The following is a 16,663-nucleotide window of genomic DNA, read 5'->3' on the forward strand; positions in this document are numbered from 1 at the left end:
ATTTTAAATTCAACACTTTATTGTATATTTGTATAATCTAAAGTTATTTTCATTATTTTTTCCAAGTTAGATACGGCGAGAGGGCTAAAGAAGTAGCGAGTTTGGAGTAGTGGACTTGCCCCAAATGCAGGGGCATTTGCAACTGCAGCTTTTGCATGTGAGTCTTCTGAATTATTTTCAAATGACTAATTTGCAGCATTTTTCTGATGGCGTAATTATGCATTCATAGGAGAAAAAGAAATGATAATCCCACTGGTGTTTCCGCAAAGAAAGCAAAAGCTAGGGGATTTTCCTCAGTCGCTGAAATGCTAGTTAAAATGAGAAACTTAGAGCATGCATTGGTCTTTTGGAAAAAAAGAACAAAATACTACTGAAGTCAACGAAAAGCTTACCACAATGAATGATAAATTTACAGCGGGACATGAAAAGTTGTCTCAAATCTCAAGTGAACAGCTAAAGAAAATCAAAAGGTTGGAGATGGAGAACAAGAAGCTTTTGAGTGAGAATAGACGATTGATGAAAGGAAAACAAAAACTTGATGAAGTATTGAATAGTGGGAAGCCATATGGTGATCATAATGGCATTGGTTACACGCATGGGGCTGGAACTTCTCAAACAGCATTTGTCAATAGTGGATTGCTCTCTGAATCAGCTGGTAGAAAGGAAGATGGCAAACTGACTACTATTTCGGAACTCTCTGGAAATCCAGTGGTCGGGCAAACAACTATCAAACTGCAGGTATTGCAAATAATCTGGACACCAAGAGTTGGTCTATGATTGAATCAGACACGATTTATGGCTGGGCAGAAAAGTATTTTGGCCATCAAAACAACTTAACAACATAATTGTGGTGAGACTAGTGTGGAGACCTAAGGTGAATCAAGAAGCATGTCTAGTTGCTCTCTCCATGCAGAACATTGGAATGGAGTCCGTTAATGTGAACTTCCGCAATGAATTGTCTGAGGTAAGAAGTCAAAATTCGAGTGATGATGAATCTGAACTGAAGCAGGGCATAGAGAGATTGGATTTGATTGATTTAAATAAGGGGGAATCAAATTAAGTTTGGACATCCCATGAGTGACCCCACGGGAGCTGATAGTTAGAAATCGCATGCATCTTATATTCATATGATATGCGATATTTGATTGATTTTGATTGAATTCTACCTAATTTATATGTGTATTGTTTATTTGTTGTGTGCAGAGGAAAATATCAAATTTGGCGTAATTGGCAAAAAAAAGTAAAGAAAAATTCAGATTTGCAACACCTAGTTAGTCATGACTAACTATACCCTCATGAAATGAGAAATTTATTTAAAAGCCCAAAAGCCAACTACAAAATAATTAGGGCAAAAATCAAATAGAAATGGAGGATCACACGTAGACTCAAGAGGAGAACGGCCAGAGCAGATATGGAAAAGAGCAGGAGACTGACAAAATCATAGATCGCGCAGGAGCAAATCGACAGAGAAGATTTCCTCTCTCACTATGACTTTATATTTCTATATTGTTCTTTGTTATTTGATTATGGAGTAGATACTTTTCTGATTTGGGGATGATAATGTGTTGGTTCTTATGTTTTTGAGATTCATTGACTTTCTTTATAAGTTCTTTTAAATTATCAATATTTGTCTAATTCTGCAAATAATGTTTGTGATTGTTAGATTGATTGGATATTTTGGTACCAATATTTAAATTGGTCTGATAATGTAAAGTCAATTCAAGTAGGATATCCGTAATTGTATTTGCACTTGAATAGATGACAACCGGGTTGAATAGTTCTTTTCCGGAGGTTAGACAACTGGAAGCACGGGAGTATCGATCCTTATCACAAGAATTAGTAAAGCTAAGATTACCTCCGCAATGATTATCCGGCACCAAGACACCAATTTTACCTTTTCCAGTACGAGATGAAATATCACCTTTTGCTGGTGCACTCGCTACCGGAATTCGATGAGTGGGAGTGTGTGAAGGTTTCTTCGAAGTCGGAGCCAGAGATTTCCCCTTGTTCTTAGTCATCCTGAAGAAAGAAAATTCAAGAAATTAGTTCTTAATCAAGAATATAACCTATCAAGAATGGAGAGAACAGAAATTCGATCCGAACCGCGCCGCAATTCTCTGCACAGCCACCAGCCGTGGCCGCCCTGATCCGACTGACCGGCCGCCGCCCTGATCTGACTGACTGGTCGCCGCCTGCACAGCCGCCGCCCCGTCCTCCTCTGTGCCGCTGTCCGCCAGATCGAACCGCCGGCTGCGCTGCCTGCGAATTGCCTGCCTCAGCCCGAAGCCGAACAGCGCAATCCGGTTGAGATGAATCCAGAGTGAGAGGGGTGGAAGGCTGCACGGGGTAAGAAAAGTGGACAAGAAATTATTTAAATTTATTAGGGTTTAAAACAAATAAATTGCTTTTCACCTCAAAAGTCATTGAAAATTCAAACTGACCCTTCTAGGCCTAAAAACAAGCATGGGCATGCCTAATTTAATGGTAATTTCTGAAATTTAGCATGCCCATGCTTAAGTTAAGGCTAATTTATGGAATTTTTTTATTAATTACATCCAAAATTACTCCGGACATGCTCAAATCAATATCTTCTTAAATCAAGAAAAATAAAATTATTGGACACCAAAAACAAGCGAAATAAAATAAAAATAATAAAAATAAATAACTAATACTAAAATAATAATAATAATAACAAAGCAGGAAATTTGGGTTCCTCCAAAAAAAAAAAAAAAAAAAAAAAAAATCTTTCTTTTAACATCTTTGGCTATACATTATTTGCATGAAACTTTCAATTGGCACATTGATTGTTAAGGACAATCCACGCAACCACCTCGGGTTGAAATCCATCCCAATACAGCTTCAAGCGATGGTCATTGACCGTGAATTTTTTATCTAATTTCAAATTTTGGATTTCCACTGCACCAAAGGGAAAAACATTAAAAACAACGAATAGACCAATACAACGAAAACACAAATTACCTAGAAAGAGTTTAAGCTTCGAATGAAAGACAAGAACTTTCTGACCAACTTCAAAACTTTTCCTGGAGATATGACGATCATGAAAAGCCTTTGTCTTTTTCTTGTATATCATCGAGCTTTCATATTCTTCATTCCGAATTTCTTCAAATTCTTGCAACTGCAGCTTTCTATGGACTCCGGCCTCATCAAAATTCATATTGCATGCTTGACAACCCAAAATGCTCGATGCTCGAATGCAACAGGTAAATGACAGGTCTTACTAAAAACTAACCTGTATGGAGACATACCAATGAGTGTCTTGTAGGCAGTACAGTAGGCCCATAATGCATCTGGTAGTCTTAGACTTCAATCCTTCCTATCAGGTCGAATAGTCTTTTCCAAAATTGATTTGATCTCCCTATTGAACGCCTCAGCTTGACATTTCGTTTATGGATGGTAGAATGTAGGCACTTTGTGTAATACCCATACTTCTTAAACAATTCCGCTATCATCTTATTGCAAAACTGGGTGCCTCTGTCACTCACAGTGGCTCTCGGCATTCCAAAACGAGCAAAAATGTTACTCTTCATGAAATCTGCAACCATTTTTGAGTTATTAGTCCGGGCGGCTTTTGCTTCCACCCACTTCGAGACATAACAACAACAAGTATAATATATAAAAATTCATGAAAAAATGAAAAGGGACCTATAAAATCAATAGCCCACACATCAAATATCTCGACAAAAATAATCGGTACCTGGGGCATTTCTGCTTGAGACGATACATTACCCACATGCTGGCATTTATCACATGACTTACAAAATGAATGGACTTCTTTAAACAACGTAGGCCAGTAGAATCTACCATCCAACACCTTTCTTGCAGTTCTTTTGAGCTCCAAAACATCCTCCACATGCGAGTGTAAGGTAGAATGTAAAGATCGAGTGGAACTCACCTTCCTTAACACATCGTCTTATGACTTGATATGCACATCGTATCCAAAGATAGAGATCATCACGCATGTAGTATTTTGCATCACTCTTCAACTTGTCCTTATTCGCTTTAGGTCAGCCTACAGGGAATCGATTAGTAAAAAGATAGTTCACTAAATCAGCATACCAAGGAATAGAAACACTTAAAGAAAGTAATTCATTAGGAGAGATCTCCTTCAATGGCAAGTCGTTTTCCACGGTGATTGGGAGTCAACTTAAGTGGTCTGCTACCAAGTTCTCATATTCTTTTTTGTCTCGGATTTCCAGATCGAACTCCTGAATGAGTAGAAGCCATCGTATCAATCTCGATTTAGCTTCCTTCTTGGTCATCAAGTACCGTAATGTTGCATGATCAGAAAAGACAATAACTTTAGAACCTAAGAGATAAGACCAAAACTTTTTTAAAGCAAATACTACAGCAAGAAATTCTTTCTTAATCATAGTATAATTCAACTGAGCTCAATTCAAAGCCTTTGATGCATAGTAAACAACATAAGGTGTCTTTCCAAATCGTTGACCCAAAATAGCTCCCACTGCCATATCGCTTGCGTCGCACATCACTTCAAACAGGAAATTCCAATTTGGAGGTTGCACGACTGGCGGGGTGATCAAACACCTTTTCAACTGATCAAAGGCTTTCTTACAAGACTCACTGAATTCAAATAAAACTCTTTCCTGAAGCAACTTGAACAATGGTGATGCAATCTTTGAGAAATCCTTTATGAACCTCCTGTAAAAACCTGCATGACCCAAAAATGAGCGCACTTCTCGAACAAAAGTGGGGTAATGAAGAGTAGAAATAAGATCAACCTTTGCTTTATTTACGCCTATGCTCCTAGAAGAAACAACGGGACCTAAAACCACACCTTGATTAACCATAATTTGACACTTCTCCAAGTTTAACACCAAATTAACCTCACAACATCTTTTTAAGATCAAAGCCAGGTTATCAAGACAATTTTCAAAACTATCACCATAAACACTAAAGTCATCCATAAATAACTCAATGATTTTCTCAATATACTCAAAGAAAATACTCAACACACATCTCTGGAAATTTGTAAGGGCATTGTATAATCCGAACGACATTCTCTTATATGCAAAAATACCAAAGGGGCATGTGAATGTCGTTTTCTCTTGATCCTCTGGTGCTACTGCTATTTGGAAGTATCCTTAAAATCCATCTAAAAAATAATAGTAAGCACGGCCAGCTAACCTTTCGGTCATCTGGTCAATAAAAGGAAGAGAAAAATAATCTTTTTTGGCTACAACATTAAGCCTATGATAATCAACACATTGCCGCCATCTTATTTGGTTGCAAACTGGAACCATCTCACCATCTTGATTTTCCTTCATGGTTATCCCTGCCTTCTTCGGTACCACTTGGATAGGACTCCCCACTGGCTATCAGAAATTGGATAGATTATGCCAGTCCCAAAGCTTTATGACTTTCTTCTTAACCACTTCAGTCATTATTGGATTGAGCTTCCTTTGTGCTTGTCGGACTAGTATTGCTCCTTCATCAAGAGTAATCTTGTGAGTACAAAACAATGAACTTATACCTTTGATGTCTGCAATCATCCACCCTAAAAGCCTCCTTGTGATTCTTCAGAACATGGATCAAGCTGAGCTCTTGGTCGGATGTAAGATTTGATGATATGATCACCGGAAAAGTCTCTTTCTCTCCCAAGTAGGCATACTTCAAGTGATCCGGAAATTATTACAATTTCAACTTTGGTGCCTGCACAATAGATAGTAACAAACACTGATCAATTTTAGGTAAAAATAATGGAGTGAGCTCATACCTTTGTGGAGTCAGGAGAACGGCTCCTAAAGCATGCATCATCCTCTGCAATTTAGCATCTATCATGAGGTCAGAAGCCTCATGAAAACCTACATGATTCACTATCACCACTTCCAACGCATCGGAGGCTCTCATCTCAAGACTATCTTGTACGTTAGTCTTAATAATATCTATAGAAAACAACGAGTGAGTCTCTGTAGGATATTTCATGGCATAAAAAATGTTAAATTTAATAGTTTCTCCATCAAACTCCATCGTGAAAGTTCTTTGCTTCACATTAATTTTAACATTAGTTGTACACATAAAAAGTCTTCCTAAGAGGATGGGTGAAGGATTAGGTGAATTCTCATCTTTCATATCCAACACATAGAAGTCGACAGGAAAATTAATTCATTGACTTGAACTAGAACATCTTCTATAAGTCCTTCAGGGTATGTATTAGTCCTACTAGCCAACTGAATCACAATTCCTATTTTCTTTAGAGGTGCTAGGTTCAAGGAGTTATAGAGTGATTTAGGCATCACATTTATCGCAGCCCTTAAATCTTGCATAGCTCTTCTTCTTTCTAAATTTCCTATCTTGCAAGAAATTGAAAGAATACCACGATCATCACACTTCAGCAGAAGTTTTCTTTGTAAGACCGCAAAAATGTTTTCATTGGTGATAATACACTCGTCTCCCTTCATCCTTCTCTTGTTAGTGCACAAATCCTTCAAAAAATTTGCATATTTTGGGATTTGGCGAACTGCATCTAACAATGGTATGCTAAGCTCCACCTTTCTGAAAACCTCCAAAAATTCTTTATCCTTACTTGGTTTCTTTGGTTTCACCAACCTGGAAGGAAAAAGTGCTTCGTTAGACTTTGTATTAAAAAAGGGTTCAGAATGTACCTCGTTAGCTTTTATGTCTTCTTGTTCAATCTCCTTCTCAATGGTTTCTTCATCTTTGTCCTTTGGAACCACTCGTTGTGGACTCTCCACTACCATACCAGTTTGAAGAGTCATCGCGCTCACATTCTTTGGATTCTTTTCAACTTGGGATGGCCATTTTCCTTGTACTCGCTCATTCAACTGACGTACCTCAGTGGCTAGTTGCTCCACTTTCGCATCCAGATTTTGTATGTTAGCCTTCATATCCTGTTGAAATTGCAAAGTGTTAGCAACCATGGCCTTAACCATATCCTCTAAAGATATACCTGATGATGCAGCAGGTTGGTGTCGTGGGGTGGTGGGCGATATATCTGTTGCACTAGCGCATGTGCTTGGAATCCTTCCAGCTGATTCTCATACCGCAAATTGGGATGATCTTTCCACCCAGGACTATATGTATGGAATAACGGGTTGTACTGCCTGTAGGGCGCTTGCGCAAAGGCGGCTACATTCAGTTTTGCAGGGCTGCCTTCTTGAAGCTTAGGGCAGGAATCAGTCGGGTCTTCTATACTCGTGCAGATGCCACATGCTCTTACTTGCTGAGTCTGACCAACCACCAAATGGTGCACAAACGTACTTAGCTCAGAAAACTGCTGTCGAACAGGATCAGAGGTAGAGCTATCAGCTACTCCACTATCTCGAGTACCAAACTGTTGTGTGTCAATCGTACTTAGCTCAGACAACTATTGTCGAACAGGATCGGAGGTAGAGCTATCAGCTACTCCACTATCTCGAGTACCAAACTGTTGTGTATTTGTTGCCATTCGAAAGATCAGATCCCAAGCATCCCTAGGAGTTTTTTCAGCTAATCCACCTTGACTCGCAGCATCAATGTTGCTTCGATCCGTCCAATTAAGGCCTTTGTAGAAGTATTGGATAAAAAGTTGCTCTTTTATCTGATGTTGAGGACACCTTGCGCACAGGCGGTTGAATCGCTCCAGTACTCATGTAATGTCTCGCCTGGTTGTTGCTTAATCCCACAGATTTCCTTCTTGAATGTTGCAGCTCGAGACGCCAGGAAGTACTTCTCCAAAAAATTTCTTTGCATGTTAGCCCACAAAGTTATGCTTCCTGGAGAGAGATAGTACAACCAGTCTTGCGCTGCATCTTTAAGGAAAAAAAAAAGAACACTCTCAACTTGATTTGTTCCTCAGTGACTCCTGCTGGTTTCATACTCGAGCAGAAACATCAAATTCACGTAGATGCTTATGAGGCTCCTCAAGTGCAAGACCATGAAAAGACGGCGGTAAGTGAATCAATCCAGATTTTAGTTCAAATATAATAGTATCATCAATGGCACGAAAGGTAATGCAGAGAGGTTGTCAAATGAAATTCGGAGCTGCCACTCCCTGAGTGTCCGAAGTTCTTCTCTAGCCATGATAGTATCGTTGTCCTCCTCAGAAGAGTAGAAACTACTTGACTGTGCGTTGGAGCTCCTGTTGGATTCTAGTTTCTTTTTAGCTTCTTTCCTTAACTTCCTTTCTAAATTTTCGATCTTTGAATCGTATATCAAATTTCATGTACGAGAAGATCGAGGCATAAAGCAGAATAAAATATAAAGAGACTAGGATAATAATAAAATATTAAATAGATCAACAAAAGTAACAATGATCAAACCAGTCTCCGGCAACGGCGCAAAAAATTGACAGGCGTGAACATAAATGAATTAGATAATTGAGATATTAGGACATCACACTCAAATCAATACCAAATCGATATGGTGAAAATGTAGTAGGGGTGGAATCTCAAAGGACCTGCAGTATATTGATATACAATGAGTGATGGGACCTGGTCTCTTGCTAGCCGCCAACAGAATCATCGGCCAGTTTGGCGTCTTTGCCATGTCAAACATCCCAGCATGAGCTTCTTTCTTCCTTTTGACCTGACGTTGCAACAGATGATTATCAACAAAATATCAACTATGATTTTCAAGCACTCAGGCTTCTATTTCAGTGTACACATACAGCGGCTTGAATGATCTCCTTGAGTTTATTATCATCAACACCATTATGCAGAGGATCGCACAACCTGAAAAGGTGTCATATAGTTTCATAATGTCTATCTATCTATACATTAAGAGTTCATCCCACAAAAAATTGGAAAATATAGATCAAGAAATAAAAAAAAAAAAAAAAAAGAATTAGAAGCTTCTCCTCGAAGGGGCCAAAGAGACAAACTTTAAAGTTTCCATCAGCCAGAAGCCTAGTCTATTATAGCCAGCGCAAAAATTCTTAGTCATTGCTGTGATGAATGAAACAGTACTCTGATGTCCATCTACTCTGAAATTCTTAGCTGTCTCAGTAGGGTGGTCCTGAATTCTTTCAAGTCCTGTAAAGTTTTTAGCCTGTTCCAAATATTTAGGCTTTCAAGTGTTAATATGATACACAGAAGATATGAATCTATGGGACTGCCGAGTTCTACCTTACCATAATATCCAACATTTCAGCATAATTAAGGCATGAGTTTCTTCACATTCCAGACATTTCCATCGAATGGCATGCACTCATAAACCGTACATTAATTGGCTTCTCCCGAGTCAGATCAACAAAATCACATGTTTCATCATCATTGAATCCTTGCATCACAACACAATTTATCTGACACAAACAACATATAAAACAAGACCTCTTTCTTATGGAGTATATATTCAAAACTAACTGAAAATATATATACATATATAGCTTAAAATCTAAGGCAAAAAAAGTGGAGAGTTGAGTCATACTTTGAAGGGATTATATCCTATCTCTATAGCTACATGAATGGATTTCATTACTCGTTCATGGCCTCTTGGTATCTGAAGCAGTGTGTAACTATAACCTTACAAATCGTTAGGCCAGTCAATATCCGTCAAAATAAGAAAAAAAAAATAGCATCTTCACAAAGAAAATATTGACTAATGTCTTATACTGTATATTAATTAAAGTCTCCAAAAGGAGTTAATCAAAACCCATTCGAGCATAGAATAAAAACCCAGACAAATAACACAAACATTGACGTCCCCAAACTAAAATCAAAGCATATCTGACAAATAAATAACAAAAACCCCAAATAAATCATGCAGTTGAATCCTTAAGAGGCTGATGCCGGATACGCGGAGCAGAGCAGATGGCCGAGAATAAAAAGCGAAAGAGAAACAACTAGCTTCACCAAGGCACGCGAAGGAAAGGACAGGAAGCAGCCCTCGTCGCGTTGTGGGGAAGGCGGAACTGGATGCGGCGACCGAAGACGGAGGAATGATTCACTGCTCTGGTTTTTGTTTCTTCAGATTCCACACCACTGAAGAAACAGAACATTTTGGTTACTCCAGAGAACAAGTTAAGAGTATTAGAGAATCTTATGAACAATTTATTTACCTTGTTTCCCATTATATGAAGCAGAGGCTAAGTATGTGCTGAACTTTGCTGTTCCAAGAAATAAAAAAGAAATTTCACCTTGCGTTGGAGATCCATTTACCCTATACAGTAATGATCTGATATAGTTAGTTCATAAAAACATTATTGTGATCATCCCGGGTATGCCTGGTGTATTTGTTATTTATTTTTTCAGTATTAATATACCCTTTGATTTGTCGAATCAAAAAAAAAAAAAAAAGATATCCAACAATTTTGTTTAAATAAAAGTTCCGCAGTCCCAACCCATCAATACAAAACCAAATTGTTGGAATGTTGCCTCAACTATATGTACCTTCCTATGAGAGAGACATTTAATTTTGGGCGAGGCCAGATATTGCGTCTTCCCAGATCCCTTCCTTGTTGATTGTCTTTGGTGCTGTTTTGACCACCAATGAAGTTTCCACCACTGTCGAAGCTATCATTTTTTATCGGGTACTTGTATTTCTAGCTGCAGTTGCCATGCTACTTTGTATGAAAGCAGTACAATTTTCTGGATATGTTTTTTTCATCATATCTAAGTGAAATGCTTCTTTCCGACTGTTGAACTATTGCTATATCTGTTGATTTGCATTTATCAATTACTAAGTTAAACTGTAGTTTAACTCACCAACATCCTAGAGATAATATATGTAAACAACTACTCAATGTTGATGTCAGCTAGAGCATGGTATTGAATGACGACAACATGCGTCATTCAATGCACGCCATTGAAGGAAATAATCAACAATATTAATCCCCACGAGGGGAAAAGAATTTAATTAAGAGCATGAGACGACAAAATGAGGAAACTATCTAATCTATATAATGTAGCCAATCATTTATAATGGAATCGTATGCATAATGAAGTTCTGGAAAAAGAATTTGTTATCCAAATTCAAACAGCTAATTATAATGTACACACATCCACTCAACATATATTACGATTTAAGAAATCTAAGGTATCCATTTTAAAGACAGGAACACTCTATTGCTGCTCTAAAGAGGGTCAATAATTTATAAGAATCATAGGATTGAATAGTATTGGCAGATCAAACCACACACCAAAACATACATAAGGCATTTAACCAAAACCTTTCTTCATATACATATCCATACAAAAACACTTGCAAAAGTCCACCCGTCTCTCCTGGCATGTTATGCTTTTTTTTTTTTTCTTAATCGGATGAGTGGACCCATAAATCAGTCACCATCAACCAATTAAATTTTACTTTGATCTAATTTGTATGCTTCTATGGGACAAACAACACAAGTCCGAACAAGAAAGATGTTTGTTCCCAAAAACCAACATCGATTTGTCTTTCCACTCAGATGAATGAAGAAATTTGATAGCCCGAATCCTCTCAATATCCTGATCTCATGACGCTTCCTTATCTTCTCATCGCTGAGACTGAAAAAGCCAAAACAAACAATCAAACAAATAAACACCTATTTCGCCACCATTGCATCCATAGTCCAACTAAAACAAACAAGCAAATCAACTAAAAATGAGGAAACTCAAAATCAACACAATATTTAAATGCATTCGAATCTGAACCTTAGAAAAAGTCTTTATCACATAATAAACCCTAATTTGAACAAGAACGATAGCCCAGCCGCCGAGTGAGAAAGTATACAATAACCCTAATCTGAAAATGTAGGATTTTTATACTACTAATGGATGGTTCTAGAAGGGTTGTATATATATATCTTCTTATTTAATTATATTTTAAATTATTTTAATTTTTCTACAATTTTTTAAATAGAGTTTTTCGGTATGGCGCACTCACATTTTTTTCCTTTGTGCTCACCATTTTGATATTATTAAGTGGATTGTTCCAGCAGGGTTGTATTTATATATATATATAGATAAATATTATTTATTTATATTTTAAATTTATTTTAGGTTTTTCTATAATTTTTTTATATAAAGGTTAATCTTTTACAATTTAATATACTTACTATATATTTATTTATAAAATACATTTCTTTATGAATTTTTTTAGTTACCCTATTAAGTTTATTTTGTATATTGTATTTATATAAAAAAAATTATATTTAATTTTTATATGTTACTTTATTTTTTATAATAAATATATTTTGTTTTGCTTCTTTTTTTAAATAAAAAATTTGCTATTCAACAATAAAAAGACATATTGTTTACTCTCATAGAATATCAAACCAAATACTATTTAAATCAAAATTCAAATAAAAAAATTCAATTTAAAAAATTCTATCATAGTCACATTAATAGTGCCATACAAGGATTAAATCACACAGTCAAATATAAATAACATATTTTTCCACAGCCTTCCTTCCTATATCAACATAAAATTAAACGTTGCAAAGTAGTACTATGTACCCTACAAGAAATAGTTTACTCTAAACTCTGTGCAGAAAAGTATACAATAAAGCTATAGAGATGAAAAGACAAAAATAGAAAATAGGAATTTTAAATAAAAGGTTTTTTAAAATGAAAAGTTGTTTTTCCGGTTCTCTTTGAAAGGAAACATATTTTCAAACACATAAAAAAAAAAAAATGCTAGAAATACTTGCAGCTCAATCTCTTACACTAACACTTTTCCGTCTCATCAATTCACCGATTTTTACTCCGTCAACGACATTCTTAATTATCCTTAATTTTTGTCTAATTAATTAGTGTTTAGAGTGGATTTTTTGTGCTAAAAAAAGGAACATTTTTTAAGAAATTAATCTTACACGGATATAAATTGAAAGGACGGTCAAATATAGGGACATAAATTACGAATACCCCTCCAAAAATAATGTCACCATAATAGGAATCAAAGCACATGTCACCTGCATCAAAATGATGTTGGCAACAAAGTAGAAATAATTGTAATAAAAAAAAGGCAAAATAGTATAAAATTTCCATGTGATTTTCGTAATCCGCCTAAAAATTTCTCGTGGTTATAAAATTTTGTTTTACCTACTTGCAATTTTAAAAATATTGCGTACTCACCCCTTATGAAATTGCACTGATGGTGTTAATATTTTATTTAAGTAGACTGTTTTGCCTCCAGTTGTAAAATTTGGAAGAGGGGTAAAACAATTACACCCTATTGGGAATTCCTTAGAAAAAATTGGAAGAGGAGTAAAACAATTACACCCAATTGAGAATTCACTTCTCCCAGATCCAACGCCAGATCCGACGTTGCCTTCTTCTCCCCAGCTTCTGTTCGATGCCATTGTTCGCCCTGTTGCCGCCGTTCGAAACAAACCCAAACCCACTGTTTGAAACAAACCCAACCCCACCCATTATGTCTCCCTCCCTCTTAATGATTTTTCTTATCTCTAATTCCGAAGGGAACTGGAATCGAAAGTGGTACGTGCTGTACTGCATTGATTTGAATCCCAATTGTAGTATATCACCGAAATCCTAGCTTAGCAAAATCCTCTTTCTCCACCTCCGATTCAATTTGGTTCGATCCACAGTCCAGACAGTAGTAATGGCGAGCAGCAGCAGCAAGGATGCCGCGGATGTGCAGCAGCCGTACATCCGGAAGCTGCCGAGTGGGCGGACGGACCTGGCGTCGTGCGTGGTGGCTAATGTCTTACTGTTCTCAAGATAAAATTACCCAAACCCACTTGACAGCCTCACTTTTTGGCATGTTTGTGTATATATATATATATATATATATGTGGAAACTGTCCAATAAAAAAAAAATATGTACCTTCAACACCGATCCCAGTTGGTGAAATATTGCCTCAGCTATATGTACCTTCCTACAAGAGTTGCATTTAATTTGGGGGAGTCCAGATTTGGCATCTTCTGAGACACCCTCTTTACTGTCTTTAGTGCTGCTTTGACCACCACGAAATATACTTACTCTCTCCCAAAAAGATATTGACATACAAAACTCAAGTTTAATAATTTTATCATAATCACCTGAATAGTATTATAGACCAATAAACTCACACACTCAAATATAACTAAGATGAATGAAGAATATGTTGGACAAGGAGGGTGTTTCGTGTAAATTTTATATTTAACACAAGGGGTTTCACACAGTAAATAAAACACACAGGGTGTTTGTGTATTTTTACGAAAACACAAGGGGTGTTATATAATTTACCCGCTCATCTTATGATTTTATTAGCTAGCAAAACTGCACTCTCAATCTCAGTCCTTGTCGCAGGTACTCTTAAAGATTAGTGCCTCTCTTGCTTGCCGGTAGAAACATACATTTTGGTGACTAAGAATTGATGCATACGATTTCTTTTGGGTATCCTCCTGAGATGTTGGGTGGCTGATTCTTCTTCTGTTGTTGCACCATGGTTTTCACTTAAATGGGGTTATTTTCTTTCTTCTCAGTATTCTTCACTTGAGGAGTTGCATATTAAAGTCAGATTGGGGAGGATCAACCACCTTAGCAAACTCTGGAAGCAAAATGAAGACTATGAATAAGTTCATCAGCCACATAAGATGTTAAAAGGATAAACAAATCCAATTCAGCTTGTGCCACTGTGCTTGATCAACACACACGGAAGTAAATAAAAAAATGAGGATGTCTAATTTGCACAAAGAGCTCATGAATCATTTTTCTCATGAGAATATATTTGAATTTAGAAATAATCAAATATGTAATTAATAGCAAATTACCCTTAACTTGCATGTGTCGATTAATCCGAAGAACAATATATATGCCCTCTTGCATAATTGATGTGCTCTGCATCGGAAAACCCCATTACCATCTGGTTCAAACACATAAAATAAATTACTAACAATATCCTAAAATAAAACATATGGAAAAGCACAATTTACGGCAATAAATAAATCACAGACCCTACATTGCCCGATTGTGTTTGCCATCTTGCTCTTTGCCGAATAGCCCAGAGACATGCATTGGCGCATCCTATCGGGAGTCACTCTGCAACCATTATCTACGTATATGCGCAAAATAAAATCGAATTAGAGCGACAAGTTCTACGAAGAAACTTAAGTTGTTTATTGTTACACAGCTAGATCAAACATATTAAGGAACAACATCATCAAGACTACTCTAAGGTTCTACTCGCAAAAAATGTTCAACCAAAAAATATTCTCAGTTCATCAAGCAAATTTTTTTTTTCAAACTCTATAGTATGCAATCCAGAAACTCTCCAAGAAAAATACACTATACCCCCTCTCACAATCATCACATCAAGCTACTATGCAATGACAAAATTTAAACACATATTCATATATACACACACCTTGAACTGCCACCATTTTGTGGCTATTAGTACTGTTCTCAAGCACATCAATGCTCACATATGTTGCTCCATTGCAAACCTGATTAAAAAATACATATGATCATGATCGAGTAATAGATGAAAAAACGGGCTTTTTGAGATATATAAGGGCATCAAAGGTACCTCATCTAAAGCATTATCGAGAAGCTGTGACTGAGTTTGGGGTGTGTTGGGAGCTCCAGAAGCTGCTCAGGGCTCATCGCCGAGGTCGGGAAGGCTAGAATGTGAGGCACTGGTCCGATGCTCACACAGCTGTTGTCTATCCAATCTTGGAAAATCTTGATGTCTTTCCTTTCTACCAACATAGACTTTTTCTCACCTGTGGAGAAGTTAGATTCATGAATCAGTTGATAAAAATTAGCGGATCTGAAAAGCCCAAATTATTGTATGTGTTCGATTAATGTACCGGGGAAGTAGAGCTGAAGTTTATTCGCAGAATCCCTATAGTTGGCATAGGTTTTCTTGTTGATGGTGGAGTTTGATAAGCACAGGATCCATTGAGTACTGCACGATTGATAGATGCATCATAGTTTTTCTTCACAGTAAAGATAATGGGTTAAATCCTTAATCACTTTTACAAAATCTACCTCAGATTAGTATTTGATTCATCATATGCAAAACCAGCACCTATCTCACCACCATTGCATCCATTGTCCAACAATCGATTCCCAAACCTTAGCCAGATCTTCTCACTTGTCTTATGTTCCGGATTGTGGTGAAAAGATCTCATTTTTTCTTTCTCATCTTATCTCTAGTATCTTCCATTGAAGCAACCAAAACAAATAAACAAAAATAGCAAATCAACTAAAAAAACAAAAAAAAAAAAACAATCAGAATAAAAAATAGCTATTAACTTCACACGAATCAGAAAAAAATACTTATCACATTATAAACCCTAATCTGAACATGAACAATAGTGTCGCCCCCAATGAAATAATACAATAACCTTAGTACCACACTAGAATATTTATATAATATTCAGTTGGATCCTTCGTGAAGGGATTCAATATATTTTTATATATTTAATTATATTTTTATTTTATTCTAGAGTTTTTTAAAACATTTTAAATAGAATTTTTTGGTGGGCCGCCACCACACACTTGTTTTCCTTTTGTTCACCATGTATATATTATTTATTTATATTTTAATTTTATTTTAGATTTTTCTACAATTTTTTTATATTATGTGAATGAGTTAATCTTTTATAATTGAATAAATATATTATATACTTATAAATACATTTTTTTTATGTATTTTATTAATTAATTTATGAAGTTTATTTTACATAATTTATTTTTATAAATATTTTTATATTCATTTTATATATATTACTTTATTTTTTTTATAATTAATACATTT

The 16,663-nt window shown here is 36.2% G+C and overlaps 2 protein-coding genes and 1 long non-coding RNA gene across 3 annotated transcripts in view; 1 reads left to right on the forward strand and 2 right to left on the reverse strand.

Annotated features, from left to right (window-relative positions):
- Positions 1 to 16,663, forward strand: part of LOC127240602 (uncharacterized) — a 67,321-nt gene that overhangs the window by 24,270 nt on the left and 26,388 nt on the right. The window lies entirely within an intron of this gene.
- LOC127240603 (uncharacterized) lies at positions 1,758 to 2,675 on the reverse strand. Its single transcript, XR_007836344.1, has 2 exons — positions 2,104 to 2,675; positions 1,758 to 2,019 (listed from the first exon to the last, which is right to left on the reverse strand). It is a non-coding gene; the product is annotated as an uncharacterized LOC127240603 (long non-coding RNA).
- LOC127240538 (uncharacterized) lies at positions 2,789 to 3,175 on the reverse strand. Its single transcript, XM_051259261.1, has 2 exons — positions 2,980 to 3,175; positions 2,789 to 2,916 (listed from the first exon to the last, which is right to left on the reverse strand). The coding sequence occupies exons 1-2, from the start codon at positions 3,173 to 3,175 to the stop codon at positions 2,789 to 2,791; spliced, it is 324 nt and encodes a 107-aa protein (XP_051115218.1).

This window comes from Andrographis paniculata, unplaced genomic scaffold, assembly GCF_009805555.1.
Source record: "Andrographis paniculata isolate CXL003 unplaced genomic scaffold, ASM980555v1 Contig79END, whole genome shotgun sequence".
Lineage (NCBI taxonomy): Eukaryota > Viridiplantae > Streptophyta > Magnoliopsida > Lamiales > Acanthaceae > Andrographis > Andrographis paniculata.

What these genes read in the sequence shown, in the direction of transcription:
- LOC127240538 (XM_051259261.1), bottom strand. Translation starts at nt 3,175, where the DNA reads ATGAATTTTGATGAGGCCGGAGTCCATAGAAAGCTGCAGTTGCAAGAA. An exon ending in GAAGCTTAAACTCTTTCTAG is followed by an intron (nt 2,917 to 2,979) that starts GTAATTTGTGTT and finishes CCTTTGGTGCAG; the next exon opens with TGGAAATCCAAAATTTGAAA.